The sequence below is a fragment of the Atheta coriaria genome, unplaced genomic scaffold (genome assembly GCF_025399875.1).
Source record: "Atheta coriaria isolate IRGN ID8LTWV9N9 unplaced genomic scaffold, Caltech_Dcor_3.1 hic_scaffold_2_pilon, whole genome shotgun sequence".
Classification (NCBI taxonomy): Eukaryota; Metazoa; Arthropoda; class Insecta; order Coleoptera; family Staphylinidae; genus Dalotia; species Dalotia coriaria.
The window spans coordinates 1,566,227-1,592,164 of record NW_027045444.1 but is presented as its reverse complement, the minus strand read 5'-3'; the positions used below and the strand labels follow the sequence as shown (position 1 = coordinate 1,592,164).

The 25,938-nt window shown below is 32.6% G+C and overlaps 5 protein-coding genes across 7 annotated transcripts in view; 4 read left to right on the top strand and 1 right to left on the bottom strand.

The window, feature by feature from the left end:
* Positions 1 to 21,487, bottom strand: part of LOC135803453 (glucose dehydrogenase [FAD, quinone]-like) — a 37,396-nt gene extending 15,909 nt beyond the window's left edge. The window contains exon 1 of the mRNA XM_065317071.1: positions 21,245 to 21,487. The gene's annotated coding sequence lies outside the window, so the exon portion shown is untranslated. The remainder of the gene's footprint in view (positions 1 to 21,244) is intronic.
* LOC135803473 (coiled-coil domain-containing protein 42) lies at positions 88 to 3,432 on the top strand. The gene is made up of 4 exons (XM_065317098.1): positions 88 to 466; positions 524 to 725; positions 1,644 to 1,973; positions 2,764 to 3,432. Exons 1-4 carry the CDS (start codon positions 348 to 350, stop codon positions 3,352 to 3,354), a joined length of 1,242 nt encoding a protein of 413 aa, XP_065173170.1. The 5' UTR covers positions 88 to 347; the 3' UTR covers positions 3,355 to 3,432.
* On the top strand, positions 3,575 to 8,489 carry LOC135803472 (PP2C-like domain-containing protein CG9801). 2 transcript variants are annotated; one of them, XM_065317096.1, is made up of 7 exons: positions 3,575 to 3,770; positions 3,830 to 3,966; positions 4,030 to 4,247; positions 5,433 to 5,972; positions 6,244 to 6,465; positions 6,521 to 6,904; positions 6,970 to 8,489. In XM_065317096.1, exons 2-7 carry the CDS (start codon positions 3,848 to 3,850, stop codon positions 7,959 to 7,961), a joined length of 2,475 nt encoding a protein of 824 aa, XP_065173168.1. In that variant the 5' UTR covers positions 3,575 to 3,770; positions 3,830 to 3,847; the 3' UTR covers positions 7,962 to 8,489. The 2 variants fall into 2 exon arrangements, with proteins under 2 accessions (XP_065173168.1, XP_065173169.1); XM_065317097.1 differs by lacking the exon at positions 5,433 to 5,972 and having other exon boundaries at positions 3,579 to 3,770.
* Positions 15,370 to 19,462, top strand: LOC135801119 (lysosome membrane protein 2-like). Its single transcript, XM_065314487.1, has 5 exons — positions 15,370 to 15,746; positions 17,282 to 17,373; positions 17,448 to 17,608; positions 17,672 to 18,677; positions 18,942 to 19,462. Exons 1-5 carry the CDS (start codon positions 15,542 to 15,544, stop codon positions 19,140 to 19,142), a joined length of 1,665 nt encoding a protein of 554 aa, XP_065170559.1. The 5' UTR covers positions 15,370 to 15,541; the 3' UTR covers positions 19,143 to 19,462.
* LOC135803455 (ankyrin-3-like) lies at positions 20,334 to 25,728 on the top strand. 2 transcript variants are annotated; one of them, XM_065317072.1, is made up of 9 exons: positions 20,334 to 20,482; positions 21,901 to 22,015; positions 22,256 to 22,410; positions 22,990 to 23,305; positions 23,388 to 23,468; positions 23,930 to 24,098; positions 24,194 to 24,285; positions 24,836 to 24,994; positions 25,131 to 25,728. In XM_065317072.1, exons 1-9 carry the CDS (start codon positions 20,436 to 20,438, stop codon positions 25,488 to 25,490), a joined length of 1,494 nt encoding a protein of 497 aa, XP_065173144.1. In that variant the 5' UTR covers positions 20,334 to 20,435; the 3' UTR covers positions 25,491 to 25,728. The 2 variants fall into 2 exon arrangements, with proteins under 2 accessions (XP_065173144.1, XP_065173145.1); XM_065317073.1 differs by lacking the exon at positions 20,334 to 20,482 and adding an exon at positions 21,680 to 21,841.
* The last annotated feature ends 210 nt before the right edge of the window (positions 25,729 to 25,938 follow it).

Below are 25,938 nucleotides of genomic sequence, written 5' to 3'. Positions count from 1 at the left end.
CGAAAAACTTTATTGGTAATTATTTATCATTTTAAAACATTTTTCGGTAATTATTTGCGTTTAGTTAAAAGAGGGACTAATTATCTTCTGATTCCTGAAAGAATTTTTGTTTTTTCTTTGTTTAAACAAAAGTTATTCACATGTTTATCGCGCACGACGTCATTAGACCTTTTCTTCATTTGTTTAATCAATTATCTGTTTCGTATCCATAGTAATGACCCAAAATCGCTCTCAATCAATGTCTGTGTTTATCCTGGCACTTCATTCAACTTTATACAGCGATCATACTCACTATTTTACCATTTTTTATACATTTAAGTGCGGTGTTTGTAAAAATAAGAAAAACCATGGAGTCGTTAAACTTTAAACCAGTAAAGCCCATTTTGCAGCCGACGTATCCACGTCTGCCGCCCGAGCAGACCGAGGTGGACTACCGGAACTCAAGACAGATCAACGTTTGTGAATTGTACGTAGATATTATTCATGAATTGTGTGAATTTTTGTGATGCGATTTCTATAACAGGGCCGCGCCAGAATGGGATAAACCAGCCAATTGCATCGACTTGGAGTGGGTGTATGCGAAGAGGGATTTGCGGAATGTGACGCAGTATCTGAAGAAGACGAGGGCGACTGCCGCCATCGAGTATGGCAAGAATAATATCAAGTGGCATGAGCTGCAGGAGAAGGAGGAGAATTTGCGGCAGAGTTTTATCAAGTTCGAACAAGTAACTGCATTTATTTATCGATTTTTAGGGGTTGTTTGAGAAGTATTGGTTGGGAAGGTGGTATGGGGTGTTAATGGGTTTAATTGGATATTGATTGATAGTGGAATCAAGGTCTTGGGGTTTGTATTATTAGGAAATATGATATAAACAAGATATTTACATTATTTTGTTTTTTTTTTTGTCTGGAAAATTTGATTTTAGGGTTGAATATTTTATACTCACGATATAATTTTTGGATGTTATATAGTGCTAAATGAAAGTAAATTTAATTGGTTATCATTTAATACTAAAATTATTGATTTTTCATGTTTATTCTAGAAGTTATAAACAAATTAGTTTCGTTTTGCAAAGTGTATAAAATTCGAAGATGTAACTGCATTTATTGATCAATATTTAGGGATGTTGCGTCTCAGAGGGGTTGTAAAAGGTAGTATGAGGCATTATGGGGTTTAATTGAGTATTGATTGATAGTGGAATCAATGGTTGGGGGGTAGTTTTATTAGAACTTATCGTAAAAACAAAAATTTATTGGTTTTTGGCCGGTTTTCAGAAATGTTTTGATTTTAGGGGTGAATATTTTATATTTTGGTTACAATTTTGTGGTCAAATTTAGTATCGAATGAAAGGAAATTTAATTGACTTCCTCTTTGTCTAATTAAATTTAATTATTAATTTATCATGTTTATTCCTATTGTTATTAACAAAATAACTTCATGTTGCAAAATTCTAGAAAAATCACAAAAAACAGTAAATTTTACTAAAATTCTGCTTTTCCGACAAGATAACACGAAATATTTTACTTTCCCATGAAAATATCACTTAGTATCTATCTTTACCCACCATTACCAACCCTTTACCACAACCTAATCAATAATTATCGCCTAAACAACTACGTTTAATATTTTCGTTTTTTGTAAGTTTGTTCTCGAAAATGAAGACAAACGCCGCAGGGCTCGACGTAAAATTGTCGAAGAGAAGCTGTTATTGGAACAAAGGTGCCACATGCTCAACTTAGCCCTTGCTGAACAACAGGGCCTTGTCGACGTCAAGCAGAAACTGGATCAGAAGACGCGGGAGTACCGTATTTATGAAGACTTTCTCAATCAAGTTGTGATTAGCGACCAGCTACATTACAAGACAATTAGCGATGTCATCAACAGATACATGATCCTGATTGAGACCAAGGATCAAGTTTCAGAGAAGAGGGCAAGGGATATGGATGAATTGGACCAGGCTAAAATGCAATATGTAAGTGGTAATAATTGCAAAAGCACAAAATTTAATTTCACAATTAAACGTGAAATTAAAAGAATTTCAGAGGTTTGGGGTTTAAGGGAGGGGTATTATATTATATGGAAGTACAATACCTTTAATTTGAGGATAATATCATGAATATAGAAAGGTTTTTACCAAAGTTATAGATATTAGAAGCGCAGGACGAATAAATTTAGTATAAAATGATGTCTTTACTTTAAGGGTTAATATTTATACTTTTCGGTAGGGTTTTTAGATATTTTGGGGTATAATTAAAAAGATAATTTTATCACCTACCCTCTTATACTATTATATTTTTGTTATCATTAACTTATCAATAGTTATGAAGGTTAATATGCAGGACGAATTAAATTTTGTTTAAAATGAAACTTTAAGTTTAAGGGTTAAAATTTATTACTTCCGGTAAGTTTTTCAAATATTTTTCTGTATAATCAGAAAGAGAATTTTATCAGCTATCCTCTGATACTAGTATATTTCTATTATCATTGTTTTATCAAAAGTTATGAAAGGGTTTTCACAAAGTTATAGATTAAAGAAGCGTAGGATGAATTAAATTTTCTGTAAAATGAAGCCTTTACATTAAGGGTTAAAATTTATACTTTCCGGAAGGGTTTTTCATATTTTGTGAATATAATCAAAAAGGGAATTTTATCAGCTACCCTCTCATACAACTATACGTATGTTATCATTATTCCTTCAAAAGTTATGAACTAAACAAACATTATTTTCTTTTTTCTCAATTTTTTTTTAAATTTTCTTTTAGGGTTTACTTTTGGACGAAAAAGACCTAGCAGTAATGATGCTAAACTCCCAACTAGTCGAACTAGTCGTCCGCCATGATCGCGCTCGTAGCCGGGCCCTACAATGGGAATCAATCGTAATCGAAATCAAAGACATCATCGAACAGAAACACATGGAACTAATCGGCGTCAAAGTCTCCATGTGGAATATGTACAAACAAATGTGTTCCCGCCAGAGTCAACCACAAGTCCTAAGCAAGGACAACTTCGAAGGACAATTAATGTTCATAAAGAAAACTCTCTCAGAACTAAAGAAAGTACGCCAGGTGGTGGAGAAACTCCTCGTCGGGAAGAACTACGTAGGAGTACCCAGAAAGAAGAAAGCCGCGAAGCATATCACCATACAAACAGAACCAGGAGCCAAGAGCCGAAGCAGTAAAATAGCTCGCGCCAGTCGACCAAGTCACCGACAATCGGACGTAACAGCAGGTACAGCTGCTATGAAAACAAATAGTCTTTTGAAAGCTGAGTCGAATGAGGAAGCTGGACCAGAACCGGAAAGGAAAAGCATCAACGTCATGGTAACACATTTATCATCCGCACAAGTCCAATGACCAAATATAAAATTTCAATAAATAAATTGAAATATTGACGTAGTACAATACTAGATACATAAATTACAGTTAAAAATATTTAATCTGTTGTTATTTACTAAATTTATAACCAAAAATCAAATAGTGAATTTCTTTGGTTATGAAAAGTGTTTGTATCACTCGTTATATTAAATCATCAATGTCACCAACTTTTCCCCCATGTCATCCGCATTGAATCCAACATGGGCGTTGACCGACCGCAAAATAAAAACAAACGCCCGAGGACGCAATTAAATTATTAAACAAATTGAAAATGTGACCCGCGTTCGTCTGCACACGTATCCTCACTCATCGTAGCTCTTAGCCACATTGTATCGCATCGTTACCATTAATCCAACGCTCAATGAAAACGCAACCAATTCAACACACAAACCAAGGTAACAAACAAACACAAAACAATCAAAGAAAAGATTTGATTGCAAGCGTGTGTTATCAGTTGTAGCGTGCAGTAGTCATGCCTTCCCTGCGCAAACGCGTCTCGAGTTACCTGCGGCAATTGAGCTTCCACAATGAGCCACGTGATAAGCACATCAACTTCATTGAGAATACATTCATCATTAAATATTTACAAGGGTAAAATTCATATTAAATTTTACTATTATTCTGTATATTTATGTGGTTTATTGTTTATTTTAGTGAAATTGTTGTGAAAGAAGGACCGCCTATTCATAATGGTAAAGTACCAACTGATTTACCATCTTTTGAGCTTGGAGTTTACAAAACTGGACCAGAAACAATTGTGGGATGTTTTTCCGGACCTGATGGAGGACTCACAGCCGTGAAACGAAAGGAGAAACATTTGTCTCTAGGCGAAAACGACATCGATTTTATTGATACTCAGGATGAACAAACAGGTTTGTTAGTTTTTCATTATATTCATTCATAAAATTCGACTAGAAAGGAAAAAAGTTAGGTTATATTGCATTCGGAAGTTTAACCTCAATTTTCGGCTGTTTTGAGAAGTAAATTGTACTGGATTTATATATAAATAGATAGTATATTTAATTGTTGATATAATCCTTCAAAAAATTTTAATTTCTATTTATTTGTTTAAAAGTTATAAGCAAAACAAAAATGATTCACGGGTGAATTTCATTGATTGACGTAATTTTGACTTTGTAGTCAATTATTTGCTATTTTAAAGAAAGAATCTGAAGATTTTTTGTTATAATTCGAAAGTTTAACTAATCGGCTTTATATTTCCGTTAAAATTATTGAATTACAATAATTTAAACAAAAGTTATAAGCAAAACAAAATATGTTCGCGTAAATTTTATTGATTGACGTAATTTTGACTTTGTAGTCAATTTTTGCTATTTCTGAGTAAAAATAAGAAGGTTTTTGTTATAATTTGGAAATTGAACTAATCGGCTTTATATTTCCGTTGAAATTATTGAATTACAATAATTTATACAAAAGTTATAAGTAAAACAAAATTTATTCGCGTGAATTTGATTGATTGACATAATTTTGAATTTATAGTCAATTTTTTCCTATTTTTGAGTAAAAATAAAAATATTTTATGATATTATTTGCAAGTTTAACTAATTAGCTTTATGTTTCCGTTGAAATTATTGAATTACATTAATTTAAACAAAAGTTATAAACAAAACAAAATTTGTTCGCGTGAATTTTATTGATTGACGTAATTTTGACTTTGAAGTAAATTTTAGGCTATTTTTAATTAAGAATCTGAAGATTTTTTGTATGAATTTGAAAGTTTTACTAATTGGCTGTATATTTCCGTTGAAATTCTTAAATTTCAATAATTTAAACAAAAGTTACAGCAAAAACAAAAAATATTTACCAATCTTTCCAAAATTTTCGTTGCCAACTTAAAACTGACAGAAAAAAATCCCTAGGGTAACCAAAACTAACCTAAAATATAAACTGTATAGTTTCGTAATATTAAACTCTAACCTAACATACTCTAAATCTCCAATAAGCAAATTATTCACCTAATTATTTCATTAACTCAAAGGGTTCTTCTCTATACTATCTCTTATCTTGATCACTCGTCCATGTTTCTGTGTTTATAGAGGTGGCGGTAATAACACAAGAAACCCCCCCGCCCAAAGAAACGCCCCCGCGCCACCTGGACAACTCCACAATGGTAATCAAAATGGCCGGCCAGGAATACTTCGTCACCAATCGGCGTAAATCGCACAGCAAATCACACTCGCTCGGCAGCCTCAAAGACTTCGACATTGAAGTGGACAAAACCAAGCGTCTACTGCGCACCTCCAACAATAACAACAACAACAATAACCACGCATGCGTATCGGACAAGAATACCACAGCGGACTCTGCCGGCGGGGCCTGTGATAAGAATAGGAGCGGCGCGAGCGCGCCATGTGATAATAATTTAAATAATTTAAGTGCGGACGATCACGACGATGCGAACAGCAATTCTAGTCATAAGGAGGCTTCGACGCGCGGCGCATTACATAGGAAACTCACGGAGAAGCAGGGTACGCATGCGCACAGTCTGGCGAAGTCACAGAGCGCGGGGAATCCCTTCCGGCATGGGACGGAGATGCGCGAGGGGCGCATTAGGCAACTGGCGGAACGACCCGGCAGTTAGTAACTTTCTCTAGCAAGACAAAAACATCTAGTGCATCCCAAATGTAATTCATCACGGTAGATTAGAAAAGTGTGTGTTTTTTGGTTTGATTTTGTAGATATTGTATGAATAACCTATATTTTTGGCTTGTGTGGACATGTTTTGCATATCTAGTAACTTTTTATGTTGGCACTACTGATGTATACGCTTGTTGCATGAAAATCTGTTCCTTTTGTGTGTTTATTATGTTTATATAGTCGAAAACTAAGGTTATGTTATATTTTCAGGTGAAAACGTAACAACTAGTCAATCAATACGCTCCAGAAGTCACGCAAACCTCCCACCTGAATGGAATCGCCAATCGGACTTTGTCTACGGCATTTCCGATTCATTATACGATAAAAATCTCAGCACTAAAGTGAAGAATGGTAACCCAATCGCTGATTGTTTCGGGATTATCACACGTAATGATTCAGCGATTCTTGCGGTTGCTGATGGTGTCAACTGGGGTAAAATACTACCAACTTAATTTTTTAACAAAAAAATAACTAAAACTATTTCTAGGAGAAAAAGCAGCGATAGCAGCTAAATCAGCCGTCCATGGCTGCCTACACTACCTAAACAAAACCATTTTCCTCGATACACGTCCCTTTGATAACCTTATCAACAAAACCAGCGAGTCTGGCGAGTCTAAAGAAACACCCATCCATGAATTCCGCACGTCCAGCTCTAAGGATATCTTTGTCTGCCTTCTGCGTGCATTCAACTGTGCGCATGACTTAATTTTAGAAAACAATGGTATGTTGACTACGCTTACGGTCGCCATTGTTCTACCATTGAAAGATCCTGGTAAACATGGCGCATCACATGTTGTTTGTGTTTGTAACGTCGGGGATAGTCTAGCGTATGTTTATTCACAGAGTCATGGAATTAGAGAGTTAACAAAAGGTAAAAAACAATTATAACCTAAGTTTAGTAAAAAACCTAACCTTATTTATGTTCTATTTTTTAAGGATCACATGATATAACGCTGAATCGTGACATGCGTGATGCTCTCGGTGCTCTAGGCCCCGTCGACGGAATAAAACCAGAATTAAGTAACCTCACGCTGAGTGTAACAACGCTTCAAACCGGTGATATTGTAATGGTTGCCTCGGATGGTCTCACCGATAATTTCGACCCGACTGTTTGTAAATTCGCAGTCAATTCAGAAGTAGCATCCAAACGTAAACCAAGCGGTAGTGGTACGACTGCACCAACCGGAAGTAGCACCACCACTGCATCCACATCAGGTACTTCATCTACAGGCGCGACAATTCCTCAGAAACCACCGCGTAAAAACAGTAAAAGACAGGGTACACCACCAAATATCAACACTGCTTCAACCCTAACCACAAAAACACTTCCTTTAACAAAACCCAAAACCAAACCCAAACATGAAGAAGTTGATAATCCATTGGTAGCACAATTTCTCAAAGACAATCCGATCCAGAAGTCTTCATCGTCATCGAACGCAGGGATTCCTCCGGCTAATAAAACTCTCACTCAAAGTCAAAGTCAAACTCAAGGACAGAAAGGTTTTGCTCTTTTACGATCAAAAACAGCGCTGGATTTTCGCTCGTCCAGTCATAAATTAATCCCGCGGAATCCCGACGGTTTACCTTATATAACCCCCGTGCAAAAGTACGAAATCACACTGCTTATGATCGAAGATATTCTGAAGAAGGGCATTTCCGGTAAGGAGCATTGCACAGTCACTGCTAAGAAACTCTGCGAGAATTTACTCAGTTTTACTATGAGTATCACTGCAGCAAAGAGACGCACGCTTGAAGATAACGATTTATACTTTAATAATCAGAATGGCGTCTTGGTGGAGGCTTCGAATCAAGAGAAAAAGATGCGTAGGAAACGAGCGTTGGAAAAAGTACAGAATCTTCCTGGGAAGCTGGATCATGTCACTGTTGTCGCTTGCAATGTGGGAAATCGGTGTTATTCAAATGTTTAAATGTAAGATTACATCACAGATCACATGACATCACATTGATAACAATTTGTAACAATCTTTACATGATTCGAATTATTTACGTAATTATAAGCGAAAAGAAAGATATTTATGCAGTTATATAATAATAGACACGCGTCGAAAAGTCTAAATTTTGTAAACTCAGTAAATTATTATATAGCGTACGCAGACAAAGAGCTTTAAATAACAATACAATAGAAGACAGAATATAAACTATACACTATACACTTGCTACAATTTTAACTGATGTAATACTTAAAGAAACAAAAGCTGAATTCATGTTTTAAGTGATTATTTTTGTTTCTTGATTGTTTTATGTGTTTTTTTTTTGTATGTTGTTGATGTTTTCGAGTGCCAATTTTGTTCGTATACGAAAATTGAATAATTGAATGTCTAATTGAATCATTTCAGTACAAAACAATCAGTTTTTGAAACTTGTGACTTCCATTTTGTGTTTTGTTGTGATGAGATACTGAGTATAAGAATAAAAATATGAAATGAGAACGAAAACATCCTGGTGAAGTTATGTCGGTAGAGTTTGGACAGACAAACATTCCCGAAATTTGCATAAATTGAATTTTATTGTCCACATTATCACGCAAGGCGTCTAGCTTAATTAATTTTGAGATAACTTGAGCTGGGCGCAATAATATTATAATTAAATTAATGAACTTTCGATTGGTTTTGGTTTGTTTATTGGTTATTTGCTAAGTTAATTGTTAGTTTTATGTTATGACTTGTGAATACTGTAATTAGTGAATTTTTAGGGTGATGGGATATGCTGTTATCTTAATGTGTGATGGACAGTTCAATTTGAGTGAATGTCAACCGCGAGGACACGACGTGACCTTACGCAATTGGTAATTACTCGTATGTTTATTCGTATTCCAAATTTAATGTTTTTACGTTTTTTGTTACTACTCGTAGATTGCGCATAATTTTAACTGTTATAAGCGAAGGAGTCAAATTTTTTTCATTAATGACAGTTATTAGATAAAAATTGCTATTTTTGAAAGGCATTTTTGGGAACTTCCAGATGGGTTAGGGAATTGAGAAGGTATGCATCGTGTAGAGGGTTTTTTGGACTACATCATACCATAAAGAAACTCTAAATAAGTTAATTATTACAGGAGATACAGGGTGTTTTCCGCGCCGTGTTTTAATTTTTTTAGAAAAATATCAATTTTTAAAGTTAATTTTAGGGCACTTCCGAAGGGTTTACGGAGTTGAGAGTATATGTATCATGTAGAGGCCCTTTAGAACTACAATATATCACGGAGAAACTAAATGTAAGTTAATAATTACTAGAGATACAGGATGTTTTCCACACTATGTTTCCAAATTTTTCGAAATATATCAATTTTTAAAGAGCGATTTAGGGCACTGTTAAAGAGTTAAATGAGCTTAAAAAAAGTGCATCATGTAGAGAATCTCTTTAATAACAATATGCCATAGAGGAATTCAAAATAAGTTAATTAGTCCCCGAGATAGAGGGTGTTTTCTGTAGCATTATTTTAAATTTGTACAAAATGTGCAAATTTGTAAAAAAATACCAATATTCAAGAGACATTTTAGGGTACTTCCGAATGTTTTACAGGATTGAGCAAGTATGGACTAATAGATTGTCTCTTCTGCTACAATATGACAATGAGAAACTTAAATTAATTGAAGTGGTTCTTAAAATGCAGGGTGTTTTCCAATACATGTTTTAATTTTTCTGTTTTTTGAAAACTTTTGCGAATTTAATAATCACATATGTAATTTTGAACCAGTTAAAACCCAAACAAATACTCGCAAAACCCATCGTCTGTACTGGTATAATAAAATAAAATATATTCACAAATCATAATATTATGACGATTGTCATAATAATTAATCGCCAAACGTATGCGCCGCAGTTCGTCATTCGTGGACAGTTACAAATTGCTTTCGATGGATGATAATGAAAGTTGAGCACGCGTGGCGAGTAAAACGCACGATTCACGTAAACTCGTAAACTCATTTTGCATCATTCATACCAATTCATACATTACAGCCGTCAATCCGCCAATTAATCATACAACATTGTAATTGTTGATTAGTTAGTTTTACGTACAATTATGAAATGTACAAATTAGGTTGTGGAAATTTACAGTGCTTCCAGACGCCGTTTGAGATTCTTTTTGGTTTTATTTGTATTTATATGAGAAAGTCGTAAACAAAAACAGCGCCAGACGATGGAAATTACATGTAGACTGAAAAATTGTAATATGGATTAATTTTCATTAAATTAGCGATTAATAAGTGTCAATTTATTTAGACTAACTGGAAATGTCTAAATTTCTTTAAAACCATGTGTAAATTTAAAGATTATGTTATAATCAGCTGCATTTAATTTTAAAGCATGTATTTACAGCTCTTTTCCACACAACAATGTAGAAAACCATTGTTCTTAACAAAAAAAAACTTAAGAATCGCTATTTTTGATGGGTATTTTTGGGCTCTTCCAGAGGGTTTTTGGGATTGAAAAGGTATGCATCGGGTAGAAGGTCTCATGGACTACTGCATACCATAAATAAACTTAAAATACGTTAATTAATATTGGAGATACAGAGTGTTTTCTGCAACGTGTTTTCAAATTTTTCGAAAAATATCAAATTTTAAAAAGAATTTTAGGGCACTTCCGGAGGGTTTCAAGAGTTCAGAGCATATACATCTTGTAAAGAGTCTCTTAGACTACAATATACCATAAAGAGACTCAAAATAAGTTATTTAATATAGGAGATATAAGGTGTTTTCCACGCCGTGTTTTCAAATTTTTAGAAAAAGATCCATTTTTTAAGGCAATTTTAGGGCACTTTCAGAGAGTGTAATGAGTTGAGAGTGTATGCATAGTGAGAGGGTCTCTATAACTTCAACATACCATAGAGAAACTCAAAATAAGTTAATTAGTACAGGAGATACAGGGTGTTTTCCACACTATGTTTGAAAATTTTTCAAAATATACCTATTTTTTAAAGGCATTTTAGGGCACTTTTAAAAGGTTTAAGAAGTTTTCCACATTATAATAAGATAAACCAATGTTTTCAACCTCACTTTAAAGTACGGAAAACTGGGTTTCCAAATGTTTTGACTCCAATAAACAAAAATGATCATTTTTATTAATTAATACTTAAAAACTGTAACAAAAAAACACGTCTAGATAATTTAAGCGCCACTTTCTAATCACTAATCATAAATTATAAACAAAATAAATTTGACTTGCATAATCTCCATCGTGCCACTGTGTGTTGTCACATGCGCATAGCAACATATGCTTGGCTGCAATTAACGATAATTTGTCCCATCGCTTAATAAGTTAATTAATTGCCCTCAAAAGTGTTCCATTTTTTGGTGGAAGATTCAAGATTCAAGTCATGGGTAATTATGTGCGACAATTTTGATAAGGAGCGTATATTCTCGGTGCATTTTGTGTGTTAATGCTGTTAATTAATTTTGTTTAGACTGGCGGCTGTGCGCTTATCGTCTCACGGATTATTTATATGCAATTATAATTTTATCAATTATGTAAGATGCATGTTAAGTGTGCAATTCAGCAATTAAATGTAATTATTTTAGAGTTTTGTTTTTGTGGTGAATAACAATTGATTGAAATTGTTTAAAAAACAATGAATTGGATGTATTTATAGGAAATTTATTTAACTTTTAGGAAGATGTACTGATAGATTATTTATGATAAATATTTGATTTTTAATAAATTATTTAGTTTAATGATGAAAAACTAAAAAATGCACGTTTTGAAAATCAATTTTTATTTTAAAGTTGACTAACTAATTATTGGTAAGTGATAATTAATTCAAAAATATGATAGTTTAAAGTAAATTTAACCAGCTTTAATTTTCAGTTTTAAAAATTTTGTTATAATGAAAATTATATATTTTATAAACAATTTTGTTGAAGATTTCATACCGAAAATAAGCAGGCGAAATATTTAAGAAATAAAATTCACTTTCAATGATAAATAATAATATTATGCAGAGTAACAGTTATTAACAATATACGTATTTTAAAAGATAATTTAATTCACTTTAAATTGCTGCTTCAAAAATTAATTTAGTTGGTTGTTATCAACAAATAATTCCCGAAAACCAAAAATATGAAAATTTTCCCACATTTCCCACATTTGTTTTTATTTTACCTCTAAATTAATCAATAATAATTATTATGATGTTTAATTCTGTTTTATTTATTGTAGTACTCATGTCCGAAGTTATTAATGGTTGTAATTCTAGATAAATTATTTATTACTACTATAAAGCAACTGCGTCTCGCAATAGTCTTCCAAAACGCTGAAGCAAAGTTTTTACGAATCGTAGACAAAACCAAGTAAATCCGGGATTGTGGGATTATACGAATATTCTAACTCACCAATTGCACAATCAATAAATAATTGATAATCATATATAATTTGTATAAGTATTAAATGAGGAAAATATAAATGATTATTTGACTTCTGTATTCATTTACGTGCAATTTATTTGATTTTATCATCAAATAAATCAAAAAATTGAAGAAAAAACGACAAAAATATAGAATTTTACAAGGTTTTCGGGGGTTTAGGGAGATAAAACCATATACATCGTATAGAAGATCTCTTGAACTACAATATAACAAAAAGAAACTCGAAATAAGTTAATTATTACCAAAGATACAGAGTGTTTTCCAGGCTGCCTTATTCAAATTTCTAGAACAAAAATTTTTAGGGCTCATTTAGAGAACTTCAAGAAGGTTTAGAGAGTTGAGAGTTGATACTCCGTGTAGAGGATCTATTAAACTACAATATAATGAAAAGAAACTCGTAATAAGTTGATTAGTACCAGAGATACAGAGTGTTTTCAAATTTCTAGAAAAAATACTAATTTTTACCAGGCAATTTAAAACACTACTTGAGGGTCTGTTGTTGTAACAATTTTATAATATAATGCGTAATTTTAAACCACTTAAAATTCAAAAAATCAAAACAAAAATTCCTATTCAAATTTATTTAAATTTATTTATGTTTCCTTTTTCTTCTTTTTATCAAGCCACGTGTATACTCGTATCCCCGTATTCAGTACTCCAAAAATATTCAAACAAAACTAACCCATAACCCATAACGTCAGTAATAAAAATGCCAACAAATCAGTCAGAAACGTGCCGATCCTAAACCACAATATGTTGCATTTAAATATAAATCGTAAGTTGTTTTTGTAATATGTGTTTTGTTAATTTTTTCAATCATACATAATTATTACTTCAATCTAAAATCAACGAGCGTGTGTGAGTGCGAGAGTGTGTATGTGTATGTTAGCGCCAATAATGATAATAATATAGTGATAATAAGTAAATCTATTTGCGTGTGTGAGTGAATTATAATGTTTGTGAATTATTGCGAATGTTATTATTATGACTATCGAAAACGGGATTATCTTGCAGTTTTGCACAACGTTCTCGAATAAGGGGCATCGTATGATTTTGGTCAAGTCGGTAATTGTTTTTGTTATTGACAATTATCAAATATTAACAACACTCGAAGGAGAAACGAGAAAAAGAGAAAAATTGTGTTTGTTTCGGTCAAATCTTGTGTTTAGAATTAGATTAGTACTAAAATTAGTAGTAAAAAAGTTAGTAGTACGCAAATAATTGCATATAATCACATTGTAGATGTGTTTTCAATCAGTGGTGATAAGCAAATAGAGAATTGTTATCAATATTCGTTGAAAATTGGCATAATTTACTAAGAATTTCGTAATTTTTAACGAATTTTAACAGAAAACTAACTGAAACGACGATTTTCATACTTTTTCATCATTAAATGTCATTTTACATTTGTTTCTAAGAGAATTTAATTCATTAAACAACGCTTTTTGTCTCGCAATGTCACAACAGGTAGTTGTAAACTACATAACCTTTTTTATTATCAAATTTTATGATTTTTATACGAATGAGAAGCAAATAACAAATTAAAAGTCATAAAAATCGGTTCATCAGATTATTAGCTACAAATACATAGTAGAAAACCAGTTTATATGCATATTTTTGACCGCTAGATGGCGCTAGTTTCAAATTATTCAAAATATTGTTAATAATACATTAAAAAAAACAACAAAAGAACAAAAACGACGATTACAAGCTTAAAATTTATGATATCAATCCCTACTAATATTATAAATGCGAAAGTCCTGATGTTTGTTACACTTTCACTCAAAAACTACTTAACCGATCATCATGAAAATTTGTACACATATTCTTAGTGGTCCCCGAATGGTTATAGGCTACTTTTTATTTAATAAAAAAAATTATTATTTAAATAAAATAAAGAAATTGTTTAGCCAATAATATCTCTGCATCTGGCTAATTGACTACTTTAACGCCATCTAGCATTCCAGCAATGAAGCTCAAACCTAAGTACTATAGTACCATCACACTGTATTATCACACTGTATTACCGACAGCTACGTCAACATCAAATCCAATTGACTACACTATGGAGACTGTACACTATACTTCCATAGACTATACTTTCAGCCATTTCAAACTTCCCGCCATTCTACTTCATTGTTACTTCTTCTGTGACTACAGACGTGTATGGAAGCAACTTCATTATTTTAGATATTCGCGAGCGAAGCCGCGGGTTAAAGCTAGTCAATAAATAATAATAACTTCTTAAATTCCCTGTAATTTGATTTTTACGTAATTTGATTAAATTACGTAATAAATAAGAAAAAACAGTTTTTAAAAATTTTCTTTAAAATTTATCATTTACGTATTCAAAATATTTATTATAGACAATAACGTCATAAAAACACGCCATAGACTTTAATAACAACCGCAATATTTTCCCCTCAATCAAAAAACTAAATTTTTATACTCTACTGATTACAACTCGTATTAAAACTTTAATTACGTCTAAACCAACGCAATTACGAGTATAAAACTTACACACTAAAAATACTCAAAACACATCTCTACTACATCCAATTCATAAACTATGTATTAGTATTACTATTACTACAACACGCACACTAATAAATAATTATTTTTCTAATGACGTTCGCAGTGTGCTCGTAATGTTTGCGAGTTGTAGTCGTAATTTGTCGGCGGCGCGTTTATTTGAAGCTTGCGGTTGTGATTTGGGAAGGCGCGAGGCGTGTCGAGACGCCGACACGTATGACGACGATCATCGAAGATCACCACGCCATACAGACGTTCATCCATGCCGAACGTAAAAATCGAACACGACGCGCCGGGCCGACACACCGCCTGATAACAGAGTTTATCTCTTCCTCTCATGCGCGCGCGCGCTCACAAATCAGAAATTTTGTTTATAGCAACAAGCCGCGGATGCTGCGAGAGCATAAATTCAACAGGCATGCATGGAGTGACCATCAGTTCATATCAAACATTGCTATAGTGAACAATATTTAATTTAATATAAATAAATTAATAAATTAACACGCGATAATTAATATTTTGAGAGTTTAGTTGATAGAATAAAAAATAAAGACATCGAAGAAGAGAAATTGTTAAAAGAAGAGTTTAAGATGAATTTCCTACGTTCGCATTCGGACATGGAGAGTGGAAGGATACGCACTGCACCCGGAGGACATCTACATGCCAATAGGAATGAGATTTTTGCGAGGACACCGGCGGTTACCAAAGAAATGCTCCAGAAGTTACAAAACGCTGAATTGGGACCCAAGAAAGCGCATCTTTGTGGTTATGACTTCAATATTAGGCAGATATCAAGTAAGTACACATAGGCAACCCAATATACACATATACAAAACCTAAAGTTAATTTACGTGTATATAGGCAACCAAATTAACATATATTGATTTTATTTACTTTTTATGATCGCGTGATAAATTCAAGTAGTCTATGTAATAATATATGAAATGAGGAAACAGTTAAGATAACATTTTTATAACAACCCGCGTAAAACACATAAAAATCGATGTATTAATTGCAATTGATTACTGATAACACACCCAACACTCGAATGAATTCGATGACACTCGAGCAGCATTAGTCTAACTCTCAAAATAGTTTTAATTGCATCATAAAACCGAAATCTAATTTCCTAGTTTAATTTAATTACTACACGAATCAGTCTGGGACTGATAAGAAAACGTGAAAAATTCATTCATTCAGTGATTGGTCAATTCGTGATGGGATGTTCAATGACGTTTAGCATTGACCAAATCATTTTTTTTATTATTATTATTTTGTTGTATATTGTAATATAAATAAAATGAAATTAATTGATGTCTGATGATGTCTGTCGGATGTTGTCATTAAAACGGTGATTATCTTATCGCACCGAACGCAAGTTTGTGTGAAAAAAAAAACGCACGATTTACTACTATCAATTATATGTGGGTCAATGAGTTTATCGGAAGCAATAGACGGCAATAAATTATTTTGATTTTTTTTTGTAGTAGTAGTGTTAGGAATTGTATGTTCGGGGACTTATATCACAAGTCAAAACATTGGCTCAATAAAAAATTTCATTTTTTAATTTTTTTGTTTAAAATAATTTTTTAAATTATTTTTGATGCCACAGATGGCAATTTATTTTAGCATTGGGAATGCTATGTTCGGTACTTATACCGCAACTCATATCATTGGCTCAATACAAATTTTTATTATTTTTCAGTTGATTTATTCTGTTATCTTATTTTTATTGCAATAAATATCAAAAATTATCAATTTTAGCATTAGAAATACTATGTACAGTACTTATACCGAAACTCATAGCATTAGCTTAATTTAATTTTTATTTCTTTAATTTTTTAAATATTTTTTACTCTTTCAACTTATTTTGTCCCCGAAAACTGTAAAAAATCAAAAATATTTATTTAGCATTGGGGATACTATGTTCGGTACTTATACCGCAACTCATAGCATTGGCTCAATACAAATTTTTATTATTTTTCAATCAATTTATTCTGTTATCTAATTTTTATTGCAATAACCAGCAATAAATTATCAATTTTAGCATTAGAAATGGTATGTTCGGTACTTATACCGTAACTCATAGCATTGGCTTGATTTATTTTTTTTTAAATTTTTTATTTTTAAATATTTTTACTCTTTAAACTTATTTTGTCCCCAAAACCAGTAAAAAATCAAAAATATTTATTTAGCATTGGAAATGCTATGTTCGATACTTATACCGCAACTCATAACATTGTCCCAACTTATATTTCAATGTATTTTCACGTTTTAAACATTTTCTTTGCGCTTTTTAACCTTCTAACTTATTATTTTGCTTCTTTCAGTTCTAATTGCTTTATTCTTCCTCTTTGCTTTGAGTTCTGGCATTGGTTACATTTTCTGGTACACGGAAATTTTCAGAAATGTTGTCCTACAAGTAAGTCTCACCCTAAACCCACCACCACAAAAACCCTTCTCAACACAATAAACTAAACATATTCTAATTTCTAGAATCTGGTCATCTCCAACCAATCAGACTTATACTACAATTTTGTAAACCCATCACCATCACTAGTACGCATCTACATCTACAACTACACCAACGTCCGAGAAGTAGCAACCGGAGAAGAACCCAAACTCAGAGTAGAAGAATTAGGACCATGGGTTTACGAGTAAGTATTAACTTAACCCCCAAAATCACAAAAACAAAAACCTAACCACAAAAAAAATTACAGAGACAGAATGCATCGTACCAATATAAACTTCAGCGATGATGGAACCTACGTCCGTTACCAAGAAGGTCACAGCTACAAATTCTCCCCTGAGCTCTCCAAAGGACGCATGCAAATCGACCGTGTGACCGTCCCCAATATCCCCATGTTATCCGGAGCCGCCATGTTCCGCCGCTCATACTTCCTCACCCGTTTGGGTATGTCAACCCTCTTTAAACAACTCAACGCTGAACCTTTCGTCACCGTTGGAGCCGACCGCTTCATCCTGGGCTACGACGATGAATTATTCACTCTAGCCCGAAATATGATGGCTCTCACACGTCCCTTCCCCTTTGATAAATTCGGTCTCCTAGCAACCAGGAGGTCATCCCCTGATTGGATAGAAATGTGGACTGGGAAAGACGATATTAATAAACTCGGAACCGTCCGAACCATCAACAACAAATCCCGAATGGATAACTGGGATGATGAAGAATCTGATAATGTGAATGGTGTTGATGGTGTACTCTATCCTCCAGAGAATATTCATAATAAACAAAGCGTGGATTATCTTTATAAGGATTTCTGTAGGAAGGCACCAATGGAATTCGTGGAGGAGACGAAAATCTTAGGTGGGACCATGCCTGCTTACAGATATGAAATACCTGTGGATGCTTTCTCTCATCCTTCGATTGGTAACCCGAAGAATCAAGGATATTGCAGTGCTGATGGTACCTGTGCACCACATGGGCTTTGGAATGCTACTAAGTGTAGTTTTGGTACACCTATTTTTGTTTCTCTACCACATTTCTTGGGAGCTGATCCTAAGTTGCGGGAAGCTGTTGAAGGTGTAACTCCACCGAAGAAAGAACTGCATCAGACTAGGTTAGAGTTTCATCCGTATATGGGTTTCATCATGCAGGGATGGAATAGGATCCAGACTAATATTCAAGTGCAGAAGAGTTTCGGGATGAGTGAATTGGGCATGTTTGAGGATGATATTATCTTGCCTGTTGCCTGGATGGAATTTGTAAGTAAAATATTTTTTCTAAAATTTTTAAAAAGGCTAATAAGCACTTAAGCGCCATCTAGATTTCAATTTTTTAACTTTAACTATGATAAAAATTTTAATCTTTAATTTAACACCCTGTATATCAATTTTTTTGATATTTTAATAATTATTCTCTAAGTAGAATCAAAGATAAACCTAATTACAAAAAATCATCAAAATCTTTCCACGCGTTCTTGAGTTATAAAAGATGTAACTAACATTTTCTTAAATTTTTTGTTCCAGGGTGCCAAAGCTGAGGAGCATCCTGATTACATCATGAAAATATTCAACGATTCCACATATTTAGTCAATGGTGTAGATTTAGGTTTTAAATTCGGTTCGATTCTCATGATGGCAGTCACAGCAATGTGTTTCTTTATTGTTTTACTCCGTAATAAGAGAAATAAGGTCTCCGGGGCTTCGTCAATGGAGATTATCAGTTAAACGTGAAGCGAGGTGTTATGAGGTGATAAGACTGATTTTTTTCTACTCAAATTCCGCTCAAATTTTCATATTTTTATGTCGTCATTGTCGTCTGTCGTCATAGGTATTTATTTGTGATCCAAATTGGATTTAGTTACAATTGTTGATTGTTGATGCTAGAAATGAGTCTTTAACTAGTTTTAAATGGGAAATACTCATGGTATCCGTCCTTTAGTACTCAATTGTTATCAAATGTTCTTGTTAAAGTGTAGCAAGTGTTGTTAAATGTGTAAAAATTTTGTTATTTTTATTGTTTGTTAATAAAATATTACAATTCGAAATGTTTTTTAATGTTTTTTCTTTGTATTAAACAAAAGATTAGAATTTTGAACTCAAGAGTTGAATATCAAGAGTGAAAATGTTTTTCAGGGTCGTAAATTAGCGAAAATCTTTGTTTTTACTTTTTCGCGGAGTGATTGAAGCTGTTTACAGTCGTAAATTTTATGCATAATACCCTTTATTCGGGTTATAAATATTTTGGTTCAACGACAGTCAATGTTTTTATTTTTCATGTTTTTTTACTGAAAAACAACATTTACTTCTTTTTTATATTTATTGTATTGCATAATTAGTTAAATAGTTGTAAATTGTTAAAATCTAAAAGAGCAAAAATTAACTTACGCCTAAATGTAGGCAACTTTAAAAACATGTTTACTATTCCAGTGCTTGTCAAACGTTACAATTATGCCAAAAAATTATCAATAACTCAAAGAATGGCTGAAGTTTTAATTTGTTTCATCAGTCAACAATAAAAAATTATGTTCTTGGACATAATTAACAATAAATTAAATCAAAAAACTGTTTTTATTTGCTTTTGTGATAATCTATTCCAACATAAACTCAAAACTCAAATTAAATTCAACATAAACCACATCAACACCTAAATATAGGCAACTTAATAAACTTATCCACTATTCCAGAGGTTCTCAAACATAAAAACTACATAAAAACCCAAAAACCATCAATTTTATCTCTTTACTTAAATTTCTCTTCAATTTCTTTATAATTTTATATCAAATTACCTCTTTTCATCTTTGTGAATCTGATTTGTTCGTGCTCACATGCGCATAGTATCCACTTGCTAATTCACAACCGCGTCTGACTTGTTACTTGTATAAATAGACGTTGCACGCCGGTCGTCGTAAAGAAATTTGCGACAAAGCCAACAAAGACATCTCGCAACGCATTAGCAACCACGAAAAAGTGTTACGTCCGCTCTGCTCTATTCTATATTCTATAATACGTGTGGATTTGATGGTTTTTGTGAGCACAAGGCATAGACGAGGCGAGACTCACAAAAGGTTGGAAAATATACATCATCACAACTCACAAAAATAACAAAAATAACAAAAAATCACTAAATTATTATTTTTAACACAACGGAAGATTTAATCAGTGATTAAACACATTCAAAACATATTCGTGCTTTCCTACCACAGGGAATGATTAAAAATAGAACGCGGGAATAAAATCAATTTCCCCACTTCCCCACTCATTTCTAAAAATAAAAATTATTTTCTTTTTGTGCATTGTGTGTTAAACTAACAAAAATTTAAAAATAAAACATAAAAAACACAAATTGAATGAAACACGTATTAAACTTTAATATATGCAACCACTATTACACTTCAATGTATATATGGTTGCCTATAGGTATGAAAACCGTAAGTATTTTTTAATTTTCAAAAATTAAGACGCAATTATGACTCATCTATCGATATATACACTTATACACCGTCTAAAAGCTTTGATCTGCCACACGCGGAAGTTATACTGGTTTCACACGTGTGTCGTACACGCACATTAAATTATTTATGCTTGTTGTGTTGATGGAGACACGTGTGATCTCAATGAACGAGATCATGTGAATTAATCGCCAAATATAGTGTTTGATTCGTGTTTCCAGTGCCAGGACACGCGTGAAATGCAATTAATTTACTACACACGCTTGACAGACATCCATAAAAATTAAATACATGTTGTACACACAATAAATAATCGCCCACTTTAATTTTTATTTAACAAAAAACATTTTTAGACTTTAAAAGTGTTTAAAAATTTACCAATGTCTAAATGGTGTAGATTCGTGTAGTTTTTAGTTATTCGCAGTCTAATTTCGTCGTTGGCTTGCGTCCAGCTAAATTTCCGTGCGTTTTAAAGCCATATTCTCAACGAATTTCACTCACGTTTTCTCTGAATGTTGTTAGACAGGAAGAAAACGAGTAGACACAAAACAAAACGCAAAAACAACTCAACTCGACGTGTAACTGAATAAAATTATAATGGAAAATATGTTTACTTCAATACTTATACTTAAATGTTTTTCTTTTTGTTTTTCTTTATGTAAATGCACTTGTACTTCCTTGTTGACGTTTTAATTCGAGCGCTTTGTGTGAATGCTTACTTGCACATTGTTTTTTGTTGTCGGTTGAGGTGAAGGTGAAGGTCTTCGGTGGCGTCGCGACGACCGATTTAACGCCGCGTCGCAACGGCGTAAAATAAAGTGCGCCGCGTGCTTTTCACCGCGCTCAGTGATCAACCAAACCTCGTGCATAAAACACTGACTAGTGAAGTGTATAACAAGTGAATATTATCTTAAACATTTAATAATTAATATAATTTGTGTTTTTGTTGATATACGGCTTAATCATTAAGTTACTGTGAGTTTTTTTAAAGAAAATTTATAAAAATTGATTTTTTATGTTTTTATTGTTTATAGACTGAGAATGCCTACCGAGTTTATTTCCAACCCTCTACAGAGGGAGCTAGCGGATTCTATTATACGTATGGTGCCTTTGGATGAAATTAGGATTTTGTTAGCATGTGGATCAAAGGTAAATGCAAACAAAGAAGTATAGCATGCCAAAAACAGTAATTTAGTGAAAAATAAAAGTAATCATACTTGGAAATCGTCCCTACAAAGAAATACTAATAATAACTTTGTGATTTTGCGTTTTTGTGTGGCTAAGGCTAATAAAGAGTTAATGTGCGCGCGCATGCGCAATGCGTATGTGGTATTGTGTTTTAGTAATGTTTAATTATAGATTTTTTTGTTTTTTTTTTCTTTTGTTTAGGTAAACGAACAGGTGACTCAGGGATTGATGCCGCTGCACTACGCCGTCTGGCAGCGGTACTACGCCGCCGCTCAGCTGTTGCTGACGCGTGGGGCGGACGTCAACGCGGTGGATGAGTGCGGTTACAGTGCTATGCACTTGGCAGCTGAGCACGGGTAATTATAATTTTAAATTATAGATTATTGCCATGTTAAAATCACTTTTCTTTTAATTCTAATGGTTTATTTATTCAGATATTAAAATATTTGGGTATTATTGGCACATAACCTCAATTTTTGTAATAACCTAACTTAAAAACTATTTATTCTTTACTTAAGTAGTAAAATTTACTTATAACAGGACGATTGTGAGTGAAAAACACGAAATTATAAATTAATTTCATATCAAATTATATTGGAAGGCAAAACACGCATTTATTCTTGTTTTAACAATAATTAAAGCGGGCTACTGAACACTGACGTCATTTCCTTCTTCATTTTCAACTAGTTTGTGTCTTGTATGTATTATATGTATCTAATTTTGCGTTTTATTTGTGTTTTTTAAAGTGATTTGATGCAAATTTACAAATTTCAAACAAAAATTCATTTTTTTATCAACATAACCAACAAGTTCAATAAAAATTAATAATTCCAGAGGATTCAAAGACCGTTTACTCAATTATAATTAAAACAATTTCATTTTTTCGAAAATTTTATTTTATTTTATTTAAAAACTTGATTTTCTTTTCTTTTTAGATTTATGGAACTAGTCCGTCTTTTACTGCAATGTGGCGCAAAAGTCGACTACCGTAAAACCTTAGACGATGATTTCCCGCGTACTCATCTGTGTGATGAACCTCTCCGCCTAGCAATCAGAAATAAGCACATGGACGTGGCTCGTTTATTGCTTGAGAATGGAGCGGACCCTAATAAGCGTTACTTTTTCGGCTCTGAGATTAATTTGATCAACGATTTGGACTTTTTGCAACTATTGCTGACTTTCGGCGCTGATCCGGATAGTCGTGATAGGAGTGGTCTTACACCTTTGATGAAAGCCTCCAGACAAGTTCACGTATGCACCTATTATTATATTAATCTTTTTTTTTTAACTATTATTAGTAATTTTTGTTTAAATTTTTGTTTTGTATTTCCAGGGATTACAAAATGTTCTTTTATTGTTGAAATATGGAGCAGATGTTAATGCTATGGCTGATGAAAGACATGATTACAGAACTGTAAGTATAGTTAATTAAGTAATTAATTAATTAATTAATTGATGGATTATTTATTACTAGTTTTGCCTACGACTTTGTCCCGGTAGTGTTTAATAAAAATGTAATTTGTTTATACTTTCTTGTTCTAGACATAGTATGTGTCAATTCTATCAATAAGATTCGCAATTTTATTTTAAAGAAATTAATTATATTAATTTCAATATTTTAATTCAACAATTTAACTATAACTATGATTGAATCTCAATTCCAACTTTTATCCTATTGAAAAGAGCTGTCTTTAGGGTTTTCCCGGCAATTATTCGAATTTTTCTCGCCGTGAAAACCTTCCTTGGACTTTAACGAACATTTAAAAAATAATTGGCCAAATTGGTCTAGGCGTTGTTGAGTTATGCACTTACCAACATATTTTGCTATTCATTTTTATATTATAGATTGTAATAATATTTTTTGTTCTTTTAAAGGTTTTGCATTATGGTGTGCTTTCTGGGTCTGAAGAAATCGTTGATTTGTTGATAAAACAAGGTTCGAAGCTTAATTATGACGATTGTGACAATATCGGTAAACCATCCCCACTGGATTTGGCTATTTTAAAGGGTGAACCAATAATTGTTGCCAAATTAATAAAATCAGGTAAGATATTGATATTTAAAATTAAAAAAAAACTAAAAAACTACAAATTTTAACTCAATTTAAATGTAATAATTAATATTTTGTTTAAATTACAGGTGCAAACGTTAATTATAGTTCTCCTTTAATTGGTACACCCCTACACGTCGCCAGTGCTGATAATATTCCAAACCGATATGAAATATTGAAGGTAAATTGCAAAAACACTTGTTTTAAACTAATTATTAACGAGAAAAACGTGTTTTTGACTTGTATTCTTAAAATATGCAAAATATTTTAAAGTTTTTGTGCCTATAAGATGCAAAATTCATTCAAAATTCATTGTATAAACAAATTTACGCAAAAATATTAGAAATTTTATTCAAAATTTAGAAAACCTTTAGATTTTCTTCGTTACGGAAAACATTTTTCGTTTCTGCTGTCGTAAAACTTCTTAAAATATTAAAATCTACTCAATTTCGACATTTTTAAAGCAAAAAATGCAATTAATTCTGTAGGATATATGCTACTTAATTTACTAACTAATTATATATATTATATAGTGACGCTCAAAGTATAATATTGACAGAAAAAAAATATAAAAATATTTTGAGAATGTAACTCAAAATAAACATTTTTTGAATGTTGATAGAATCACTGCGAAACTATATACTCTAATACTCCAATATTTACCAGACGTCTGCATATTAAAATATACACATTGAGTTGCATACATTAAACCTTTTAAAATTTAATTACAGATGCTACTTGAACACGGCGCTGATCCCAACAAAAAAGTCTTCAACAATGATGTGACCGAACGCAACACCCAACTACGCCCAGTCCTCGTCGAATATTTAGCATCCAATGAAAACCCAAGCATTGAAGTTGTCAACATCCTCTTACAATATGGCGCGAGAGTAAGCAAAACATAACCTCAAACATAACCTCAATCATAACCTAACTTTAAATCCATTAAATCAAAACTTTAAAACAAAAATCAATTTAAAATAATTAAACTAAATTTTACTCTTAATAATTATTTATATAATGCAGGTTGTTATCAAGACGCAGTTTCGTGACCCCGACGGTCTTCTCAACTGCCTCCACAATGTAATCTCCACCGCGCAACGCCCTATCTTTGACATGCTCCTAGAATCGGCTGAATGTTTCGACATCTTCCAAATACGCCGCAGTAATATCCTAACCTTTGATCAAAAAGACCGTCTGCTTAACCTCGCAACAACCCCGTTACCTCTCACACATCTCGTGCGTTTACATCTGAGGAGAACCCTTGGGAAACGAATGATGACCGCGGTTGATCAGATGGAATTGCCGAGATCTTTGCAGGAGTTTCTACGGTTTAAACAGGGGATGCTTATGAGGCGTCCGTCATTTTCTTCGGAAGTTGAATGATTTTGATGGATTTTATTAAGATTTTTATTAATATAGTGTAGGATATTTTGATTATTATTATTATATGCTCTTAAGTGTAAGAGTTTCATTTGAATTTGAATTGCGATATTATGGAACGACTGTAAATTGAAATTGAAATGTGATACTTTTATAAAATATTTTATTCGTATGTCATACGTACGAGTATTTCTTATGTAAAAATTAACATTGCGGAAGAATAAATTTTCTTTAATTTTAATCGCTTTTAAGTATTCGTCTAAAAATTACTGCTTATCACTATCTGATTTGTATTTTATTTGCAGAGTAGATGTTATCATGAGATCTAACACTAATTGAAACCAAAAATTCCAGGTAAAAGAAAAATAAAACATTTTTACCTAACATTTAGTTCTGAACTAAATTCATAGATGTCGCTAGCATTCACTTTCAAACTAATATATCTCACTTC